Consider the following 22,940-nt stretch of genomic DNA (forward strand, 5'->3'; position numbering starts at 1 on the left):
TTCAGAGGACCGTCTTTCTCTTTCTCCAGGTGTCAGAGGAAGCAGTGGCGGGTGGATCTGCCGGCCACCAGCGTGGTGATCACGTTTCACAATGAAGCCCGGTCGGCCCTGCTGAGGACCGTGGTCAGGTGAGGCCAGGTTGGCACCTGTCAGCCAGCTGTTGCATCTTATGGGAGGCGTCACCTGTCAGGGGTGTTAGACACTGGCTGTGCCCCAGGCACAGTCAGGCCAGGGCTGTCAATGGGGGCTGCAGACAGGGTCACCTGACTGCTCAGCACAGGGTGCAGTGGGTAGCTCCTCCAGCCAAGGATTAGGACCAAGATATGATAATTTCCTACCCCAGGTTTTACCCCTAAAAGGCCTGTAAACTTTATCTTCTTGTCTTTTCTTAGCGTGCTTAAGAAAAGCCCACCCCATCTCATAAAAGAAATCATTTTGGTGGATGACTACAGCAATGATCGTGAGTATCGACACTGATTTCATCCCTGTATCTGGCTCTTCTCTGGGCACCAGGCTTCCTGTAGCGAGGGTGCTAATGAGGTGTGAACAAGCCAGAAATCAGACCCACAGACAGAAGAGGTGCCTCTGTGATGCCCCAAGGAGATGATCAGCCCTTAGGTGATTGGGAATACTGTGGTTGAATGCAAAGCCCTTTATGAATTCCAGGTTCAAAATGCTCTGCTTCTTTTCTTTTCCTAGCTGAGGACGGGGCTCTCTTGGGGAAAATTGAGAAAGTACGAGTTCTTAGAAATGATCGGCGAGAAGGTAAGACTCTTCTTAATTCTGTTCTAAGACAGTTGAATTGTGATTCTTCCTGAGCCCAGTAATAACACAAAAAAGTGCTTGAGCTCAAAGAGCAATTAATTGTCTAGCTTTTTTGTCTGTCTCCCTCTACCAGAGCCACTTGGGAGACTTCTCTCAACAAACACAGGAAGGACATTAAAAGCTTGACTAATTGAAATTATTTGTATATTAGAGCAAGAGTTCAAATTACATTTTTATTTATGTATTTAGAAAATTGGCTTCTTTCTTTCTTTCACAATCTAGGAAGTCTTATCAGTCCCTTGAGTACAAAAGTTTAGAAGAAAAACAAAGATTTAGCAATAAGAAGTTGAATGACTCCATGCTCCAGTCATCTGATAAAATAACTGGGATTCAAGTTTGACAGCCTGCTGAAGGTGAACCATCCAAAATGGGGAGAAAGTACTGCAATTATATGCTTATGTGATTTTGCAAATGCCAACCTCAGAACCTTCTGTCAGTCTTATCTGTGCTGGAGCTGAGCTCATGAAGACTATTTTATTGACAGTTAAACGATGCACTGTAAAGGAGGAAAGTATTACATTGGAGTGTCTGGAAAGGAAGCTCCAATCACAATGTAATTAACATCCAGTATGTCAGTGCTGTTAGAGACCCTGATGGCTGGATTGTTAGCTCCTCTATGGTCAGGAGAAATCTTTCAGTATAGGAAAATCACAGAGCTTTGGAACCCATGTCACATTTGCTATTTAAGGCTGACTGTTGATCCAGGAGTGGTGATTATATTCCTTGATCAATGCAAAATGCTTTCTTCTCATTACATATTCAGTCCAGCTGGAGTCAAGGAGTGAATTTTTTCTTACCAAGAATCTTATCAGCCAACGCAGTGATTGAGTGTCTCTTAGAACAGCACCATATTTTAACCAGCTAGGGTCATCAGCCTAGACATTCAAGATACATGAACAGTGGGATAAGCCTTGCCTTCTAAACAAGGTCTGTTTGCCAGACTCACATCAGTCCACCAATCTTAGAATAAACCAAAAAGAGGGTAATCTGCTGCCCCCAAGGCAGCCTTCAAAATAACTATGAATTTAAAACCAAAGTATCTGCCATCCCACCACATCATCTGGCACAAGCTTTAAAAAAAACAGAAATGGGGAAAGGACAGAGAGAGATAGTGTTGGCACTAATCACTTACTAGCCTTATTCAACAGTGTCTTTATCTTTAAACTGCTTAGAAATCAGAACAATGCTTCTCAGTATGAACTTTCTACTAGAATGTTCATTTGGGTTGAACTCACATTGATACGTAGTTTCAAGGAAGGCATGAGAAGGGTGGGTTGTGAGAAACCAGATTATGGAAAGCCTATATGAAACAGCTGAAGTCTGTAGCAATTGAATGAGAAAATATGCACACACTTGCACACACACTCATGTATGTACGTACCTGTGTGTGTGTATAAGATCCCATCTACTTAAGCATACACACAGAGTGCTTGTAATGATGCTACTAGATGACAAAGTAAATTAATTGCCTAAAATATTATGGTAGTGAAAGAGCAGCCTTAGGATCAGTGTTCTGTGGATTTTATTGTGCATTGATTGGTAACCTAGCAATTTATTAGAAGCACCTAGGGAGTTTAGGACCATGTCTTGCCCTCATTCACAATTGAATAGAAATGTCTGGATTTCTATGGGTGGGGCATGGGCAGCTGCATTTTTAAAAGCTGCTGAAATGATTCTGATTTACAGTGGAAGTTGAGAGCCTAGTTCTTTCATTTTACAGATGGAAATATTAAAGCCTAAAGAGTTTAGGTGGCTTTCTCAAGGTTGTACGGCTATTTAATGACAATAGTAGGACCAAAACCATGTTAATAATGAGTTAAGTATTTTTCTCTGCATTTATGGAGAAAATCAAATGGTATTTCTCTTTTAATCTGTTAATATGGTGAAATACATTGGTCGATTTTCAGATGTTAAACCAGCTTTGGATTCCTAGAATAAGCCCCTTCCTTGATCGTGATACAGTGTCCTGGTAATATATTTTTTGTTAAGGATTTTTATACCTGTGTTTGTGGGAAACATTGGTCTGTAATTTTCTGAAAATCTGTTTTTTCAGTTTTGACATTAGGCTTTACTAGCCTTATAAAACAAGATAGAAAGTGTGTCCTTCTATTTTATTTTCTAGAAGAGTTTGTATAATATTTTAATTATTTCTTTTTTAAATGCTTAATATAATTAACCAATCTGGACCAGGAATTTTCTTTATGGAAAGATTTTTGATAACTAACTCAATGTTTTTAATGAATATAGGCCTGTTCAGATTTGCTGTTTCTTTTTGTTTCTACTTTGGTAATTGTCTTTCGAGAAATTTTATATTTCATCACAGTTTTTGTATTTATTGGCCCAAAGTTGCTTATGATGTTGCCTCTTTTTTACTGTTTGTAGGATTAGTATTACTATTTTATTGATTTTGGTAATTTATATCTTCGTAGTTCCTTCATCTGTCTGCTGTTTATCAACTTTGTTTATCTTTTAAAAGAACCAATATTTGGCTTTTGTGTTAGGGTTTTCTAAAGGGACAGAACTAACAGGATAGATGTATATATAAACGGGAGTTTATTAAGGAGTATTGACTCACACAGTCACAAGGTGAAGTCCCACAGCAGGCAGTCTGCAGGCTGAGGAGCAGGGAAGCCAGTCCCAGTTCCAAACCCTCGAAAGTAGGGAAGCCGACAGTGCAGCCTTCAGTCTGTGGTTGAGTGTCCGAGAGTCCCAAAGCTGAAGAACTTGGAGTCCAATGTTCAAGGCCAGGAAGCATCCAGCACGGGAGAAAGATGTAGGCCAGGAGACTAAGCCAGTCCAGTCTCTCTGTGTTCTTCTGTCTGCTCTTATTCTGGCCATGCCGGCAGCTGATGAGATTGTGCCCACCTGAATTGAGGATAGTTCATTTACATGTGGTGTAATCGTTGGTATGATTGGGTTTGGGTGCACTCTTTGGCTGTTCTCTATTTGTAGCATGTGCATTTTGCTTTTTGTGACTGTTTTCCTACTTTCTTGCCTTCTTTTGGATTCATTGATTTGTTTTAGTGTTCCATTTGAATTATTCTTGTAGGTTTTTAGCAGTACTTTTAGTGTGTACGGTTACTCTGAGGACTACAACATGCAGCCCTAACGTATGACAGTCTAGTCAGCATCATACCACTTTAAATTTAAGAACTTCAGAATACTTTAATTCCATTTCCATTTCCTTTCCTATGTATTATCGTTACCATGTTTTTCTTCTACATGCATCTTAAACCCTAAAATACAGTGTCACATTTTTACTTCAAATAGTATCTGTTAAATAAAGAGAAGAATATATAGATGTGTTAAACTTATCCTATTTTTCATTTTTAATATCTTCATTTCTTTCCATAGATTCAAGGTTTTCTCTAGTTTTTTTTCTTCCTTTAACCTAAATAATTTTCTTTAGAATTTTTTCTCATAGGCAACACAATCTCAGCTTTTATCTGAAGAATTTTTTCTCCTTTGTTATTGGAGGCTATTTTCTCTGAGTGGAATCTGAGCTGACCATTAATTTTTCTTTTAGCACTTTAAAGGTGTCACTCCAGTGTCTTCTGGCCTCCGTTTTTCTGTTTAAAATGTAGTCGGCATTCATACTGTTGTTCCTTTGTATGTTACGGGTCCTTTCCTCTGGCTGCTTTTCACATTGTCTCTGCATCTGTTTTTGTTTGTTTGTTTAAAAGCAGTTTGACTATGATGTGCCTAGATTTAGTTTTCTTTGTATTTGTCCTGCTCCAAATTTTCTGATGTAAATTGAATATATAAGATGATGTTTTTCACTGAGTTTGGGAAATTACTGGCCTTTTATTTTTTCACGTATTTTTTTTTTTTTTTTTTTTTTGAGACGGAGTTTCGCTCTTGTTACCCAGGCTGGAGTGCAATGGCACGATCTCGGCTCACCGCAACCTCCGCCTCCTGGGTTCAGGCAATTCTCCTGCCTCAGCCTCCTGAGTAGCTGGGATTACAGGCACGCACCACCATGCCCAGCTAATTTTTTGTATTAGTAGAGACGGGGTTTCACCATGTTGACCAGGATGGTCTCGATCTCTTGACCTCGTGATCCACCCGCCTCGGCCTCCCAAAGTGCTGGGATTACAGGCTTGAGCCACCGCGCCCGGCCTTTTTTCACGTATTTTTTTCTGACTCATTCATGAGCATCAGTTGCACATATCTTATACCACTTGATACTGTCCCATAGATCACTAGACTTTTTCCCCCTTAATTATTTTCTCTGTCCACCAGATGGATCTATTTCTGTTGTTCCGTCTTCAAGTTCACTAGTCACTCTGCCATTTCCGTTTTGCTATTAAGACCAGTCCGTGGATTTTTCATTTCAGATAACTTCATTTTTAAGTTCTGGAGCACCCATTTGATTCTTTTTCATAGTTTTTATTCTGTTGCTCAGATTCCCCACCCATTCACTCATTAAAATTATTGCCTTTGCATTATTAAACATATTTCTAATAGCTACTTTTAAATCCTCCTCTGCTAATTCCAACATCTGGGTCATATCAGGGTGAATTTCTGATGATTTTTTTCCTCTTTGGTCTGGTCCCCATTTTCCTATTTCTCTCATGTGTAGTGACTTTTTATTTTATAATGAACATTGTGGATGATACGTTGTAGAAACACTGGATTATGTTACCTTTCTCTAAAGAGGATTGACCTTTGTTATATTGGGCAGTTAAATTACCAGATGCTGCTGCTGAAATTCTGTAGGCTTGTTTTTGTACTTTGCTAGGATGAGTTTGTTTTTGTTGTTGTTGTTTGTTTTTTGAAATGGAGTTTTACTCTTGTTGCCCAAGCTGGAGTCCAATGGCGCAATCTTGGCTCACTACAAATTCCGCCTCCTGGGTTCAAGCGATTCTCTTGCCTCAGCCTCCTGAGTAGCTTGGTATACAGGTGCATGCCACCACACCCAGCTAATTTTTTGTATTTTTAGTAGAAACGGGGTTTCACCATGTTAGCCAGGCTGGTCTCGAACTCCTGACCTGAAGTGATCCGCCCACATCAGCCTCTCAAAGTGCTGGGATTACAGGCGTGAGCCACCGCGCCTGGCCACGAATATGTTTTTATGAGTCCCTTATTCATGATACATAGTCTATATACCTATGTGTGGTCTTTCTGAAATTCCTGTAGAAGAACTGAGGTCTTTATGAAACACCTTGCACTTGGCAGGACTCAAATTCCAAACTTTGTTTTCTCTCCCGTAGTTAGCAGCTGAAACTCAGTTTTTTCTGCCTTCTAACTGTGCTTTGCATGTTGGAGTCGGTGCCTGCGTGGTTCAGGAGTCAGCCAAAGATTTACCAGGAGATTATTGCCAGATTTGGGGCCTACCTCCTTTCCAGGGTCTCCTCCTTCAGTTTCCAGATACTAGAAGCTCTGAACTCTCTATCCTGTGGCAACTCAAGCCAAAAAAGGCTGCATTGCAGTGGACTGGAAAGCATCCTCATGGGAAACACCATATAAACATGGAGCTCACTCAGTGTGATTTTCTTTTTTTAAAGGATTGGATCCTGTCTAGTTTCTGTCTGCTTCTGGCTTTCAAATTACTGCTTTTTGTATTTTGCTTAGAGTTTATAATTGTATTGCAGCAAAGGTTTGCCCAATGCAAGTTGCTTTGCAATGATCACAACTTGAAATCTTTAGTCTTTTTTCCTGTTCTAGCATGCAGCCACATGGAAATCACTGAAAATCCATTTTGACGGTGGAAAAAAGTACTTAGCAGACTTGTTCTTACAGGTTGTGAATAGTCGAATCATCTTCACATAGAAAGCCCAGCATATATAGCAAAAGCCATTTATGACCACAACGTCTAGGGATAAATATATTATTATTTATTTTATTTCATTTTTGTTTTATTTTTTGAGACAGGGTCTCACTCTATCACCCAGGCTGGATTGCAGTGGCGCAGTCATGGCTCTCTGCAGCCTCAACTTCCCGGGCTCTAGTGATCCTCCCACCTCAGCCTCCTGAGTAGCTAGAATCACAGGCATAGGCACAGGCTACCACCAGTGGCCAATTTTTGAAATACACTATTTATAATGATACTTTGTGTCATAATGAAAATGCACATTATTAACAGATCACAAGTATATAAATTGTATAATTTGACCAATAGTATAACTAATTTTGTGTAAAAGGCAGATAGCAGGGCTTTCCAACTTATATTATTTGGCTCCTGATAAGCCATAGAAAACAGAGATATTTGCAACACTGTTACAAATACTATCACCACTGAAATCCAACACCATTGGCACTGGAAGTATCTGGGTGTCACCTTCCTCAGCCCAGTTAGTTAGAAAACTGTTGCTGTGTCAGAGGAATGTTTTAAAAGTTCCACATTAGCTGGGCGCGGTGGCTCATGCCTGTAATCCCAGCACTTTGGGAGGCCAAGGCAGGCAGATCACCTGAGGCTGGGAGTTTGAGACCAGCCTGACCAACATGGAGAAACCCCATCTCTTAAAAAAAAAAAAAAAAAGTTCCACATTTTGTTACTTAATAAAGGAGACTTTGATGATGTAAAGCCCTTTCTCAGAAGACAGTAGGTTGTCTTCCCAGTTATCCAGTGTAACTATTGAAATAAAAAGTTCTGACAGTAATCTGTCTTGGTAACCACAGGCCAATTTTGATCTCATCCACCAAGTTTGCAATAACCTTTGTGCCCAGCAAGCAGGCTGCAGAGCTGCAAGCAGGGAGGCATCGCCGGTGGGCTCTGGGGCGTACTGGTTCCAGGCTTCTCTCTCCTGACGTGCTTTCCAACTCGCCTCCACAGGCCTGATGCGCTCACGGGTTCGGGGGGCCGACGCTGCCCAAGCCAAGGTCCTGACCTTCCTGGACAGTCACTGCGAGTGTAATGAGCACTGGCTGGAGCCCCTCCTGGAGAGGGTTGCTGAGGTGAGGTGATGGGGCAGGGAAGGGGTCAGGAGGTGGGTAAAGGGGGCAGAGGGGATCATGGCCCAGGGGAGGTGTAACTCGGGGAGTGGGGACTCAGGGCTGGTGGGACCTGGGCTCGCCTTCTGCAGTTTTCCTTGACCAAAAGAAAATGCCTTTGGGACACTGTAGAAAGACTGTTTTACTGGCTGTAGGAATCCATCAGTAAGAAGAACCATCAGTTGACAGGTAGGAGGTGAGGATCAGCAGAGGCTGGTGAGAGCCTGATTAGTTCAAGGCAGTCCTTTTCATGGGAGCAACTTCCTTCCGAGCCTGCAGCTTCGCGAGTGCTTAGAACACTGCCCAGCATCTAGCAAGTGCCATCTCCTGCAGCTCTCAGAGTGGGACGTGCTGGGGAAGTTGTCCCTGGGGCCACCCCTCTGCTCTTAGTGAGTAAGGCAGGTTAGCCCAGCAGGCTTCCAGGCTCCTGTGGGAGACGGGGGCTGCTGGGAAGCACACAGGAACCGGTAAGGTTGTCAAAGGGTGATCTGCAGCTGCACTTCTGCACCTTCTGCCTTCTAGAAACATCATCGCTAATATTACATTTGGCCTTTTGTCATTTCTCTTGCCTTCTGCTTGTTTTATTGACTTTTCTTTCCTTCCTACTAAGGAAGCACTTCCTTGGGGGCAATAAAGCAAACTTAATGAAAGGAAATAGAAAATGAACAGTAGTTCTGCCTAAGCGTAGCAAGGATAGCTGATGGGCTGTAAGTCATGGAATACTAAGTAACCACAAGCTGCTAGTAATTATGAAAGTCATATTCATTACCCTTTATCAAGTTTGGGCTACATACTAGGCCTTTTTTATACGTTACCTTTAATGCATTTGTTATCTCTATTTGACAGGTAAACGAGCTGGGGTTCAGGAAACTTTAATAATGCATGCAAAATCTTACAGGTGGCAGAGCCAGGATTGCAGAGCCAGTTTCACTAGATCCCTATCTGAGCCCCTCTCTTAACACATACACACACAGCTATACCAAAGAAGAACCCACCCTGGAATCCCCACCCACCCCAACCCAACAATTTCTTGCTCTCCCAGGCTACACTCCACCAGGCTGTCTCATAGGAAAGCGGAGTCAAAACCAAAGCTGCCATCACAGTGTTTGAGTGTGCAAAGGCCACTCAGCTCAGTGGTCAGGTTGTCAGAACTATTTCGAACAACCACTCCTAAATTAAGGAGAGAAAGTGCCGAGCCTATTAATGCTCACTAAATCTAGCCTTATGAAACAAAATGTAAAGTAGATTATATTCTTTAACTCCTACATCTAGACCCAGTCTGAGCCAAGCAAGGAAAACTGTATTCCTCTCTGCCCTCAATGCACCACACAGGTTACTTTTCCCTGTAAACTTGCCCCTGGGTGTTTCGGAGCTTTGCAGTGTTCACGTGTTCCTAATCAGCGTGTTCCGTCATGTGTTCCTCTGATGTGATATGTTCTTAGCTCTGCTGATTATGTTACTAAGTTATTTTTCTAAACCTTTTTTCTGGCTAAAAGGGTTCTCTGAGTAGCTCAAGAAGAACACTTGCTCTTTGGTTAACTGTCAGCATGGGGTACAGTCCAGGGTCTCTCACCAGCATCCGTCATTCGAATTTAAAGAGGTTAGAGACGTTAAAAGGCCTTATGTTCACAAACTCTTACCACAGCAATGACAATGTGGCATAAAGAAATGGCTCCGTCTAGGGAAAAAAAAAATTTTTTTTTTTGGTAGAATCACAGATAAGGCAAACTTAGAATTTGGAAATCTCTATTTAATTTGGTTAACATTCTGCTGTAATAATATTGATACTTACCATATCTCAGACTCACACCCCCACATATATCCATAGAAATATATTCCTAACTTTGGTGTATGGTCATCTTAGCAGTGATTCCATTCCTGAGGTTTGCTGCAGCTCATAAATCACTGATGATATTTGGGAAAACACAAAAGGGCCCTTGGGACACAACAGCATAGTTTTTGCTTTTATCTGGGTGAACTGATGCTACCTGTCCCATAACCATGGGTGTCTCCACTCCTAGAGTGACTCCTGCTATGCACCACTCCTGATCTCCTCCCTGCCTCCCAGCAGACTACAGCACAGCTGCAGTGGCCAAGAGCAAGACCTTCTGGGTCTGGGTGGGGAGGCTGGGTTCTCATGGGCCTAGGGAAGTAGGTAGTGAGGGCCAGTCGGGTTTGCCCTGTGCCTGCCTAACACTGATGCCTTCTGTGGTTGGGTGAGTTTTTTGTTTTGCTGGGATTTTGATAACTACTCCTTCTTGTCTTTCTTTGCATTTTAGGACAGAACTCGGGTTGTGTCACCCATCATCGATGTCATTAATATGGACAACTTTCAGTACGTGGGGGCATCTGCTGACTTGAAGGGCGGTAAGTGTCCATCATGTTGCCCCCGCCTAGCTCATCCCATCTACGCCAGCATCTGATCACCACTCCCTCTCATTGTTAGGAATGACAGCGACAACAGTGTTCATGCCATAGTGTGTGTTCCGAGTGAAAAGCATCTGTGTGCTTAACAAGTAGGACTTCATAAAGAGAAAAAATTGGTCTTGCTCCCTTAAAGAGCTTCCTGGGTTTCCCTTTCTCCTCTTATCTGCTTGATCTTCTGCTGCTTTTGCAAGCCACGTGGTTCCATGAACAGATACGGTGTCCATTTTAATCAGAGATGATGAAGCTCTCCTTGCAGAGGTCTGGGGTGAGAAGCTTCATGGATCTGAGGCTTTGTGGGGTTCAAGGGGCTAGAGCCTGTCTTTGCCTTCTCTGCTCACCCAGGCTATGTCTCTGATAGGCTGGTCTCTTACTGGTTGCTCAGATGGAGACCTGTGTCATCGTCAGCCCTCTCTCCCTCACCAAGCCCACGCATGACCCCATTCTGCTGATTCGGCACCTTGCGTGTATCTTGGTTTCTGACCCCACTTTCCTATCCCGACACCTGTGCCTACTTCACTCTGGTCCCCTTTCGTCAGAATGACCACACCAGTTTCCTGTATGTCCTCACAGCACCTGCCCTGGATCCCCAAGAGTAGTTTGTCTCTTTACTTACCCTTTTAAAAATTATCAAAGGCCTCAAAGAGCTTTCATCTGTGTGGGCTGTGTGTATCAACATTTGCTGTGTTAGACATAAAGCCGAGAACTTGTTAAAGTACAAAATGAAACAAGTACCTATTCCCATTCTCCGTCAGCCTGGAGCCCCCAGAAAACACCACCTAGACTTCTGATTGAATAGGATGGAAAGACACATGTAAGGTTTTGTCTTGCATAAACATAATAGCACCAGGGGCTCCTGGACTGTGCCTGGAAAACTGCTGATCACATCAAAATGCTCCATGGCCAGGTGTCACACCACCCCAGTCTGTAAGGAATCGATCAGGTTGCACCTGGCTCTTACTCATTGTCCCTGTGTTCCAGGATGGGTGAGTGGAGGGGGTGACCTGTGCCCCAGGGGGCTTTGCTATAGCCCGCTAATAAATGTTTCACTCTCTGAAACTCAGCAGTGGGAAGCCTTACCTGTAAGAACTCAGCTGAGAGCCAAGAAGTCAGCCGAGGCTGTGCTAAGCCACTAAACAATGTCAGTCTTTACCTTATGCTTTTGTAATTCACTAGAAAGTAAACCAGTGGCCTTCTCCCAGGTCGGTGGATTATTACACGTGAAATCAGGGAACTCTTTTGCAGCTGCTGGGTACCCTCATTCACCCTAAGAGCATTTTATGAAATTCCTTTAGAAAAAAGAATCAAGGATGGCATTCCTAGCAGATCTTTATTCTGCTATAGCATCTCTCTTTGGACCAAATTAATAAAACAAATAATAAGATAATAGTAAACATAAAAAAATAAAGGAAAGGTTATGTCAGACAATCCTTAACCTTCTCTGTAAAATGAGATTTCTTTCCTACCTCCTAGCATTCTTAGCTGATTAGAAGAGGGACTATTCTAGATAGACACTGGGCAGAGGGTCAACTGACAGTCTAACATCAAAAAAGAAGACAGTAAAACTATAAAAGTGGGCCTTGGCCAGGTGCAGTGGCTCACACCTGTAATGCCAGCACTTTGGGGAGGCCAAGGTGGGAGGATCACTTGAGTTCAAGATCAGCCTGGACAACATAACAAGACTCTTGACTCTATAAAAAAAAAATTAGCTGGGTGTGGTGGAGCCACTCAGAAGGCTGAGGTGGGAGACAGGCCCGGTCATCGTGGACAGGCCATTTTGCCTCTGCTCCTCGGCTTCCCCATCTGGGAAACGGGATGATGATTGTGCTGGCTACACAGGGCATAATGGAATGAGACATCAGTGGGAGGGTGGGCATGTTGGGAGGACTGTACCTAAGGTGGGAAACATAAAATTCAGCAAAGATTTTCAACAAATGGTAAGAAGTAAAATGTTTAGGGACATTTAAAAGGATGGATCCTTAGATAGCTAGAAAGCCTGACTTTTAGAATGTTGTATTTCCCCAAGTATTGGAAGAGCTGAGATCTCCCAGGCTCTATTTCTCCCAAAGCAGCTGCATATGTCCAAGCAAGGGCAGGAACAGCGAGGTGCTCTGTAGGGGCACAGGACTTCTGAGTCAGAGGCATGAGGCCACATTCACCCTAAGAGCATTTTATGAAATTCCTTTAGAAAAAAAGAATGAAGGATGGCATTCCTAGCAGATCTTTAATCTGCTATAGCTTTTCTCTTTGGACCAAATTAATAAATAACAAGATAATAGTAAACATAAAAAATAAAGGAAAGGTTATGTAAGTCAGTCCTTAACCTTCTCTAATAGTGAAACAGCCAGGACATTGTTTTTCTGGTTTGCCTTCATTGCCTTTGAGGCACCGTGATAGAGCCAACTCAGGGGCCTGCGTGGGTCTCCTTCATGCATTCCTGTCGCCACTGCCTGGACCCCTGTCCATTTCCCTATCTCTCTGCCTGAGCCCCCGCTACCCTGCAGTGAGAAAACTGGGAGACCTCTTTGTCCAGAGCCATAAATTCTTGGCCAGCCCCAGACACTCAGAGATCCCCACCTGCCATTCTTCAGTCACTGGGGCTGTCAGGGCAAACAGACTATAAATTCAAAGCACGCAGGCAAATCCAAACTTGGGCATTGCAAAAGCTCTGTTGACAAAAAGCCTGATGGCAGAGAGCTTAAGAGGCGCAGGATTGAAAGACACATGGCCGTAAGTCATTAGGTTTGACTGTCAGGCTCTTGGAATTGGAAATGCAGCACTACAGGCCGTGTGTTTGCCGAGAAGTGGCCTCCCGATGCGCCAGGACAGCTCAGCAGGTGGGGCCTACTGGCCTCCAAGAGGCACTCTGCGTGTGACCCTGGGTGCGAGGGCGAGACCTGAGGCCCTGCAGATGCCCAAAACCAAGTCCAGTTACAAGGTCCAGGCTCTTCCATCCTTGGTGGTCTATGGATTCCAAAAATGAAATGCAACAGATGCCAAATATATCAGAAATTGAAGCTGATTTGCCTAGCTTGCCAACTTCCACTGGCTCATTTTCACTTAAAGTTTTCACATTCCCACCATGTCCCCACTCCACTCTTGCTGCAAATACAGTCTGAAGTTTGCAGGCCCAGGGAACTGACAGAGCCTTGTTCCCTCCCCAGCATTCGCTTCCCATGGGGCAGTGTTGGAGGTGCGATGGCTTGATTTTCATATTGGGTGCTCTTTTTCCTCACATCCTTACAGCCTTTGGACATGCCCGGTTATCACCACACAGACCCCAGTTCTCTCCCCATTTTGCATTTGTTCTTAGGCATTTCAATATCAGAAAAGCCTGATTCACATTTTCTTTAGGGAGGGGTGGAGAGAAGATTCAGTGTTCACCCTCCCTGCCTGTCTCTCTCTTCCAGCTACACCCACGCCCCCCATCCCCTTCTCTCTCCTCCACACCTTTTTTTGGGCTTTGTTTTGGTTTTCATTGAGTTCTGTCCAAACATCGAATATTTTTAAGCTGTGAGGGATGGGAGTGTCTGGAGGAAGTGGCCAGTCTCTTGTCAACACCCTGTTTCTTTTCCTTGTTGGCAGGTTTTGATTGGAACTTGGTATTCAAGTGGGATTACATGACGCCTGAGCAGAGAAGGTCCCGGCAGGGGAACCCAGTCGCCCCTATAAAGTAAGTGCCAGCATCCTTCAGGGTGCCCCTCCCAGATGAGACTCCAGGTTCCGGCTTCTTTGCTGGGCCTGTGCCACCTGGAGACCCGGTGGGGCTGTTCACCTCCTGCCCTCCTGTTTCCCCTCATCTTAGCTCAAAGATGTGCACCTTCTACCAGGCCATAGAATAAAGTTCTTGGAGATTTCTTTTCCACAGTCAAAGTCTCACATACGTTTATAAGGCATATCTGCTAGGTCTGTGCGTTCCTGTATGTTGATAACATAGAGCGTTTCCATAGCTGAGCGGGGTCCCCAAGCTGACGTCAGGCCCAGGGAAGGGGGCTTGGTGGGCAGCAGGAGACTGACTACAGAGGAGGGAACCCGTGCTCGTGAAGCCCATGCTTTTAGATTCCCAGGCCAGGCAATAGGCTTCATGGTTGAGAGTCAGGATGCCCTCTCTAGCTGGTGAGAGAACAGGGCCACCTATTCCAAGTCAGCACACGGTTAAGGGAGATAGCATCCACAGAGCACTTACTGCTGAAATGCACTTGCTGACATTTAGCCAGCATCTGCAGTGTGCTGTACACCTTCCCAGCGCTTTACACTGAATTCACAGAGCATCTCTTCTGGGAACAAAATAGGGAGCTCAGTGTACATCTGTTGCCAGCCCATTCCTGGGGTGATGAAGTGAGGAGCATGGTGGGTTTCCTTGTAGAAGGTGCAGCCTCGTCTATGATAGTGATGATGAGAGCCGAAGCTGGGGAGCATTTCCTAAGCGTGCTAAGGGCTTTATGCCCATGATTATTTGTAATCCTAGTAGCTACACTATAAGGAAACTGACACAGAGAAAGGCCAAGTTCTTTGCCTGTGGCAGCATGTCAGTGAATGATCCAGCCTCAGCAGTCACTCCCGCATAGGGGAGGCTCAGTCCAGCCCCTGGCACTGTGGGAACATCCAGGCGGGGCAGTCGGGGAGGCATTTGAAGGCAGCAGAGGTGAAGCCAAGAGAGAGGCACCCTGGACGCTGAGCGGAAAACAGTGGTGGTGTGGCTGTTCTGAAGATCAGCTTATTGTTAGGGAATCAGGGCTTGGCCTTGGCGCAAGGATGCTGGCAATCTAACCTTGACTTTGCCCTCTCCTCCCGCCCCCCTCTTCTTTCTGCCTCTTTAGAACCCCCATGATTGCTGGTGGGCTGTTTGTGATGGATAAGTTCTATTTTGAAGAATTGGGGAAGTACGACATGATGATGGATGTGTGGGGAGGAGAGAACCTAGGTATGTACCAGCCTCAAATCTCAGGACAGAGAAGTGCCTCAGCTCTGCAAAAGGCAGAGTGCCAATTGGAAACAAAATTTAAAGGCTTCAGAGTGACCATTCACTGGGCTTACTCAACCCTTGCAAACACATTTATAGAGTCCCTTTTGCTCTTGAAAGTCTCTTGGGTTGAGCATTAAAATGTGCCTCCCTAAGTTATTAGAGTGGAGGATACTAGAAAACAGATAGTCTTTGAAGGGAAATGCAAACTCTTTGAAGTCATCTGAACCCAAGCATTTGGAATGCAGGCTTGCAAAAACAGAGGGAAACAGTCCAGGAGCTAGGATTCCTGCTTAGTGGTGGAGAGTGGAAGATGAACCCTGAGGGCTGGTGGGATTGATTGAGTTGAAATCATGAAATCCGATGGGGCGGGGAGGCCTTAGCACTTAATTCCTTCCCGACTACCTTTGTGAATGGTTCTCATTTGGTTTTTGTTGTTGTTGTTTTGTTTGTTTGTTTTTGAAAACCCCATGCAAATAATTTTTACCTGGGTTAGGGCACAGTGAAATTTTACACATTGTGGCCTACATTGGTAGCCTTATATTTACTGCATAAAAGATGAAAAGATTTGATTTTTTTTTTTTTTTTTTTTTTTTTTCAGGATTTGGGGTGGTGGAGTTCCAGTTTTTTTGCTTGTTTCATTTAAAGCCCTTTGTTTCAAATGCTTGACATTCTAAACGAATTCTCCCAGGCCATTGAGTGTTGTTAAAGTACATTAGTCCTTGGGTGAGTGTACCCTGGAGGACACGAGACAAGGAAAGAGGAAAAGCAGGCCACTCATTTTAGTAGTTCTTACTGTAATAGAGACTTTGAAAGTTTTTGTTACTTTAAAAGACTAGCCTAACCTGTTGTTTTCCATTGTTTTATAATGTTAAAGTCAGTGATAACATCTCATCTTTGAGGATTTCTTTGCCTTGGTTTGACGTTGAGAGCTTCTTCAGGCTCAATAACTATACTGCGCAGTGGAGGGACCATGGATCAAACTCCTTTTGGGTTTTCTTTTTTTAATGGTACATTAACCTCTAGGGAAAGCTTGGATTGAAGTCATTTGAGTACAAAAGACTTCAGAATTGTTAACCCTCTAAGGAAAGTTCTGAGTCACCCTGTTCCATGGGTATCCCCTAACGGTTTAGTGGAAATCCAGCTGGCCAGGGTCGCCCAGCAGGGCAGCTTATCACGTAGGCGGCCATTTCTCAAAAACTGTGTGGTTTTCAGAAGTGTGCATACTATTACCTGAAAGCATGGATTAGGCAAATGAGACATCAGCCGGCATTCTGAGTCATAACGTAGGAAGAGTGTTGATTTACATATCTAAGGAGACATTCACCCAGAGATTAGAGGGGAGGATTTGTTTTACGGGGCTGGTTTATTGTGGTTTAGTGTTTGTATTTATGATGTAGCTGTGCCTAGGAAGTTCTAGGGCCTGAGTGGTTCAAGTTGGGGTGAAGATGAACCCTGCAAGGAGGAGCACGTATCTGCCCAGCAAGGCTGGGGCATCTTTCCCTCCATGACGGGCTCTCCTACGTTATGCCAAGGACTTGGATTCCCGGTGAGGTTCAACAGGCCCACGGGTTTCCATGTGAGAAGGCCATGCCAAGAGCCTTTCTCTCTCCTTAGCACTGCTCTGGCTTCTGCTTCTGGGGACTGTGCACACTACTAGCCATTGCCAGCCTGAGGGTGCGCATTGGGAGAGGTGTGTGGTGCAGAGAGGCCCAAGTAAGATCCAAAACCACCTCTTCAACATGTGCCCCACTGGAATGACTAGAGCTTCCCATTTTTCTAATTAATCATGTAAGTCTTTATGTCATCTAAGCAATTAAAAAGGAGGACCAAGAACCTAACCCTTAGCTCTAAAGATGGGGTGAGACTCCTTGGGGACATAATCTATGCTTCTTTACATCCCTGCGGTGCTAGGATGGTGCTGAGTACTTCCAGGGAATCATCTATGCTTTTGAGCAGAGTGTGGTCTGCAGAGGTCATCCATTTTGCCCAGGGTCTCAGAGCCAAGATGTAAACACTGACTGCCTAATTAAAACACCATTGAGTTTTGCTGAGTAATTATCCTCAAAGTTATAGGCCTCAAATGAAATCAGCATTGAAGATAACTGTAGTTGTACTTAGCTTTGAAAATCTCCCACAAAAGCGCTGGAAGGATCCCTCGTTGGCTTAACATACTCCCCATAGAGAAGCCAAGGGGATTCCTAGCCCCGATTCTAAATCTTCTGGTGAGTCAAATGGATATTTAAATTTTATTTTCCAAAATACAGACAACTTCTTAAGTTGTGTCGGGAACTGTAAAAAGTAAAGTCAGAAACCTTTCACTGCTTATGCTCAGGTGACTGTAACCATATATTTTCTGTTACTACGAGAAAGTTGCCTGTTAAAGTCCCACAACAGCTGCATGGGTCACCCATTCCTAGCGAGTGAGGCATGAGTTTCCCGGACCCAAGTAGAAACTCATGGTGTTCTGACCCCTGTGTAGTATTTCCTGCCGTGTGACTGGGCGCCTGTTGCCATAACTAGGTTGACTGTCTGCAGAATTTACCATCAACTCACTTTATGGTCTGTGATATTGGTGACTGTGATTGCACACTCTAGATTTTATATGTGTGTATTTGTACTTCTTTTAATTGGTTAGTTGACAGATAATTGTGCATATTCGTGGGGTACATAATGATGTTTTAATACATATAATGTATGGTGATCAGATCAAGGGAATTAGCACATCTATCATCTCAAACATGTATCATGTATTTGTGTTGGGAATATTCAGTATCCTCCTCCTGGTTATTTGAAACTATGTCATATAGTACTGGTCCCTAGAGTCACCCTACAGGGCTGTAGAACGCAAACAGCATCCCTCCTCTCTAACTGTAATTTTGTATCCTTGAAGAAATCCCTGTTCTTTCCTTCCCAGCCTCTACTATCCTCCTTACACTTTTTACTTCTATGAGATCAACTTTTTTTAGCTTCCATGTGTTGGTGAAAACATGGTGTTCAACTTTCTGTTCTTGTCTTATTTCACTTAATGTCCTGGGAACACTATTTAGCTATTTAAAAAAATGAAGTCCTGTCATTCACATTAACTCTGGTGATTTGTGTCCTGCCTCCCTAACATGTTCTTAGGGATCTAGATGATAGAGAGGAAAATTCTCTTTTCTATCATACAAACCTTGTGAAGAAAAACTGGGGATTATTTTGCCTTTCAGAAAATCCTATCTTAGTTTTTCTGTTTAATCTGTTTCTTGCATTCAGTAGGACCTCTGACTCAAGACTTCAGTCACTCACCTAATCAGTGGTGATAAGGGCAGGTACCTGGTTGAAAGGTATCTTTGTGTCACAAAAGGAGCACCAGTCAGTCTAAGCTTCGACTGAGTTCCAAAGCCTAGGGCAGTCTGAGTGTGTAAGTAGGCATGCGGAGTGCCTAGCCCTACACATCTCATTCCTCCTGCAGGTCAATTCTTTGTTGAAGCAGGTGAACAGCAGCCTTCCCCAGGGAGCAGCCCTGCCTGGGCCAATTGATTACTGACTGATACAAGTCTGTGAGCAGTGTGGAGATATCAGTCAGTTACTTGACTGTCCTTGGTCGCTACCATAGAACATAAGGTATAGTCTATAAGTCCATGGTCCATAAGTCCAAACTGCCAGGAGGCTTGAGCCTGGACTTATATTTAATAAGTTTTGCCATTTGAGGGAAGGGATTATTTTCCTCTGCATGGGAAAAGCCAAAATGCATCCTAGGGTTCAGTCTGTTAATAAGTTTTAGTGAAAGATGGTATATACAGTTGTCTAGAATATCTAACAATAAAGCTTCATTGTAGATACTTATATATACCTTCAGTGTTGCCTTTTCTCACAGTGTTGATACTAAGTGTTAAAACTTGCACTCTGAATGAAGACACCCCCAGATGGGCTTTGTGTGAGCAATATGGCTGTTTATTCACCCAGGTGCAGGTGGGCTGAGTCCAAAAATAGGGTCAGCGAAGGGCAGTGGGTTAGGAGTTGGTTTTATAGGTTTGGGGTGGGCAGTGGAAAGTTATAGAAGTTACAGTTTAGGGCAGTGTTTTGCAAGCTGGGAGGGGGTCCTAGGTTTGCAAGCTGGTAGGGGGTCATGGTATGCAGTCAAGGTCCAAGGTCAGTTACAAAGTCCAATGGCCTTATCAATTGGGGCAGGAATAAGGAACAATAGAGAATGTCTTAAAGTTAAGTAGGTGCCCCGTAGGGGTTGATCATTTCTTCCTCTTTTCATGGTCTTCCAGTTACCTCAGATTTTTCAGGAACTCATCTGGAGCGTCTGTGCAGGTCACAGAGGTTAACATGGCATCCATGGGGCCATCAGTCGACCTAAAAGACCTTACACTAAGCAAGGGCAAATAATCGTGAGTCAGCTAGTGAAGAATTCAGCCCAAGTGTTTCGTCATTCAGTAGTTACGATGCTACTGGGATATACATGATCTTATGCCAGGAGGCCTTTATATTTACCATAGACCAAGAAGCATTCTTGTCTCAAAGTATCTAGTCCACATCTAAAAACTATTTCCCCATGAACATTCTTTCTTGACTGTATCGTGGTCCAGAGATCCAAGTATGTCAAACACCTCTCCTGTAGAGTTCTGCATCAGGTTCTGGAAAGAGGCAGGTCCTTATCAGGTCTCTTTCAGCAGCGGAGGGCATGGGAGCCCTGTGATGGGATGGTCGGGGGGCCTCTGCACCTGTTTGGCATGGCTGCTGTAGCAGAACAGCGTCTCAGGTTCTGTCAGTCACCCGTGTCTTGTTCATCGTCTCAGAGATCTCGTTCCGCGTATGGCAGTGTGGTGGCAGCCTGGAGATCATCCCGTGCAGCCGTGTGGGACACGTGTTCCGGAAGCAGCACCCCTATACATTCCCAGGTGGCAGCGGCACTGTCTTTGCCCGGTAAGTAGTGAAAGGCTGAGCGGGGTCCAAAACATTGCTGACCACCCTGAAGGCAGGACTTGACCTTGGGCTGTTTGAGGACAGATGTCCTTCAGTAGGTGTGGTGCATTCATACAATGGAATACCACTTAGCAATTGAAAGATGCCGCCCATGATGCAGGACACAACCTGGGTGCCTTTCCAGGGTATGGTGCTGAGTGAGAGAAGCAGTTACATACACAGTTCCACTCATGTCACGGCCTTATAAACACAGATCTTGGCTGGGCACAGTGGCTCATACCTGTAATCCCAGCACTTTGGGAGGCCAAGGTGGGTGGATCACAGGATCAGGAGATTGAGACCATCCTGGCTAACATGGTGAAACCCCGTCTCTACTAAAAATACAAAAAATTAGATGGGCATGGTGGCATGCACCTGTAGTCCCAGATACTCAGGAGGCTGAGACAGGTAAATTGCTTGAACCTGGGAGGCAGAGGTCGCAGTGAGCTGAGATTTCACCACTACACTCCAGCCTGGGAAACAGAATGAGACTCTGTCTCAAAATACACACAAACACACACCCCTCTAGTGATGGGCCCCCCCCCACACACACACACACCCCTCTAGTGATGGGGGCCGGACCAATGGTGACCAGGAGCTGGAATGGCAGGGAAGTGGGGAGTGTGACTGCAGAGGGGCAGCACAGGGATATTTGGGGGAGGGATGGAGCTATTCCATCTCCTGGCTGTGGTGCTAGTTGCACAAATCTTCATGTGTGTGAAGAAGGCTCTCAGAACTGTACACCACCCCCCAAATGTTATGGCAAAATGTTTTAAGAAGAAAGTTCCTTTTATATATATAGACATATATCTGTATACACACACAGACACACACATACACATACACACACGCATATATATATATATAAAACCATCTGAGATACAATTAAAAGCAACATTGTCTTAGTCCATTTTATGCAGCTCTAACCAAATACCACCAACTGGGTAATTTAAAATGAACAGAAACTTATTGGTTCATAGTTCTGGAGGCTGAGAAGTCCAAGATCAAGGTGCTGGTGTCTGGCGAGGGCCTTCTTGGGGAGTCATTACATGGTAGGAGGGCAACGAGCAGCCAGGAAAGAGCAAGGGGAGCCAAATTCTCCCTTTTATGATAGCATCAATTCCACACCCTCGTGGCATAGTCACTTCCTAAAGGTCACCTCTTAAAGGCCTCACTTCTTATGACTGTTACAATGGCAATTAAAGTTTAACATGAGTTTTGGAGGGGACAGACATTTAAACCATAGCAGATATTAAAGTCAAGCTGTACTAACTTTGTATACCACAAGACATCATGATATAGAGACATGATTCTTGATAGACAGTGGATATATTTTAGTAAATATGAAGATGCCAACTGAAGGACTTTCTGAAAGAATAGCAAATAGCCATTCTGCAATAGCAAATAGCCAAGTGTTCTCCTAGGAATTCTCTTACATGCTAAAGACAGAACAGTGTACAAACCAGTCCTCTGGGAGATTGCCTTCTCTTGATTGTAGACAATGAAACACACAGCTAAATAAGATAATTTCAAATAGTAATAAATGCTGTCAAGAAGGTAAAATGCAGTTATTTTACCTTCTTCACAGCATTTATTACTATTTGATTAGGACAGGCAGAAGGAGAGGTTTGCATGGTTAAGAGAACGCTTGAGGAGGTGGTATGTGAGTTCAGACTTGAAAGGTGGGAGGAGGTGACTCTGGGACCCTGAGGAACCAGACTCCCTGCAGGAGGAGCAGATCCAGGCTGCTGAGGAAAGAGTGCATTTGGCATACCAGCAAAATGGAAGCCAAGGGTAGCTGGAACCTAGAGTGAGAGGACAGCGCACAGGGGCAGAGGAGCTAGACAGGCCCAGGCCATGCACCTTTGCAGGTCATGGGAAACTTCGGATGTTACTTGATTCTGGAGGAAACCATTGGGGCTTTTCAGCAGGTGTCCGATGTCTGTTTTATGCTTTGGAAAGGTCCATGTGACTGCCGGGCAGAGTGGCAAGGAGGTGACACTATGGTGAAACAATGGTACGAGTGTCCCTTCCACTCTTGGAGCCAGAAGCAAGAGGCCTATGAGCACTGTTGCAGTAGCCCAGGCAGAGATGTGATACGGTTATGCGCCTATAACAGCATTTCAGTCAGTGGCAGTAGTCCCTTAAGATTCTAATATTGTATGTTTACTCTGCGTTTTCGATACACAAATGCTTACCATTGCATTACAGTTTCCTCTAGTGTTCAGGACAGTCATGTGCTCTACAAGATTGTATCCCTGTCATGAAGCAGCACATGGCTGTACCTGGAGCAGGTGTGTAGCAGTGGAGATGGGTCAGATCCAGCTCCATGAGGCAGGCAGTTGTTTACTAATAGGGTGACAGAGAGAAGGGAGGTAGAGCAGGGAATTAATTTAGGGTGATGCCTGGGAGCTTTTTACACAACTGTGCTGGCATGCTGCCCCTGCTGAAATAGGGAAAGCCTTCAGGTGGGGGTGGGGGTGGGCGTGGAGATTGCTAGCTTGTGTTTTGTCTACTTTTTTTTTTCTTGAGACAGAGTCTTGCTCTGTCACCCAGGCTGGAGTGGAGTGGTGTGATCTCGGCTCACTGAAAACTCCACCTCCCGGGTTCAAGAGATTTCCTGTCTCAGCCTCTGGAATAGCTGGGATGACAGTGTGCCACCATGCCTGGCTAATTTCAGTTTTTAGGAGAGACAGGGTTTCGCTATGTTGGTCAGGCTGTTCTCAAACTCCCGACCTCAGATGATTCAACCACCTTGGCCTCCCAAAGTGCTGGGATTACAGGCGCGAGCCACTGTGCTCAGCCATTTTTAAACTTTTTTAAAATGCAAATTATACAATAC

General features: G+C 44.4%; 1 protein-coding gene across 3 annotated transcripts in view; it reads left to right on the forward strand.

Moving 5' to 3' along the window:
• Window positions 1–22,940, forward strand: part of GALNT2 (polypeptide N-acetylgalactosaminyltransferase 2) — a 213,996-nt gene that overhangs the window by 168,749 nt on the left and 22,307 nt on the right. For all 3 annotated transcript variants that reach the window (XM_021677187.2, XM_012459853.2, XM_064383580.1), the window contains exons 4-11: window positions 30–128; window positions 393–460; window positions 700–765; window positions 7,601–7,722; window positions 10,038–10,125; window positions 13,768–13,855; window positions 15,003–15,106; window positions 19,933–20,059. In XM_021677187.2, the coding sequence (XP_021532862.1) occupies window positions 30–128; window positions 393–460; window positions 700–765; window positions 7,601–7,722; window positions 10,038–10,125; window positions 13,768–13,855; window positions 15,003–15,106; window positions 19,933–20,059 (762 nt within the window). The remainder of the gene's footprint in view (window positions 1–29; window positions 129–392; window positions 461–699; window positions 766–7,600; window positions 7,723–10,037; window positions 10,126–13,767; window positions 13,856–15,002; window positions 15,107–19,932; window positions 20,060–22,940) is intronic.

The sequence above is a fragment of the Aotus nancymaae genome, unplaced genomic scaffold (genome assembly GCF_030222135.1).
Source record: "Aotus nancymaae isolate 86718 unplaced genomic scaffold, 86718_ANA_hifiasm-v0.15.2.pri h1tg000032l_0, whole genome shotgun sequence".
Taxonomy (NCBI): Eukaryota; Metazoa; Chordata; class Mammalia; order Primates; family Aotidae; genus Aotus; species Aotus nancymaae.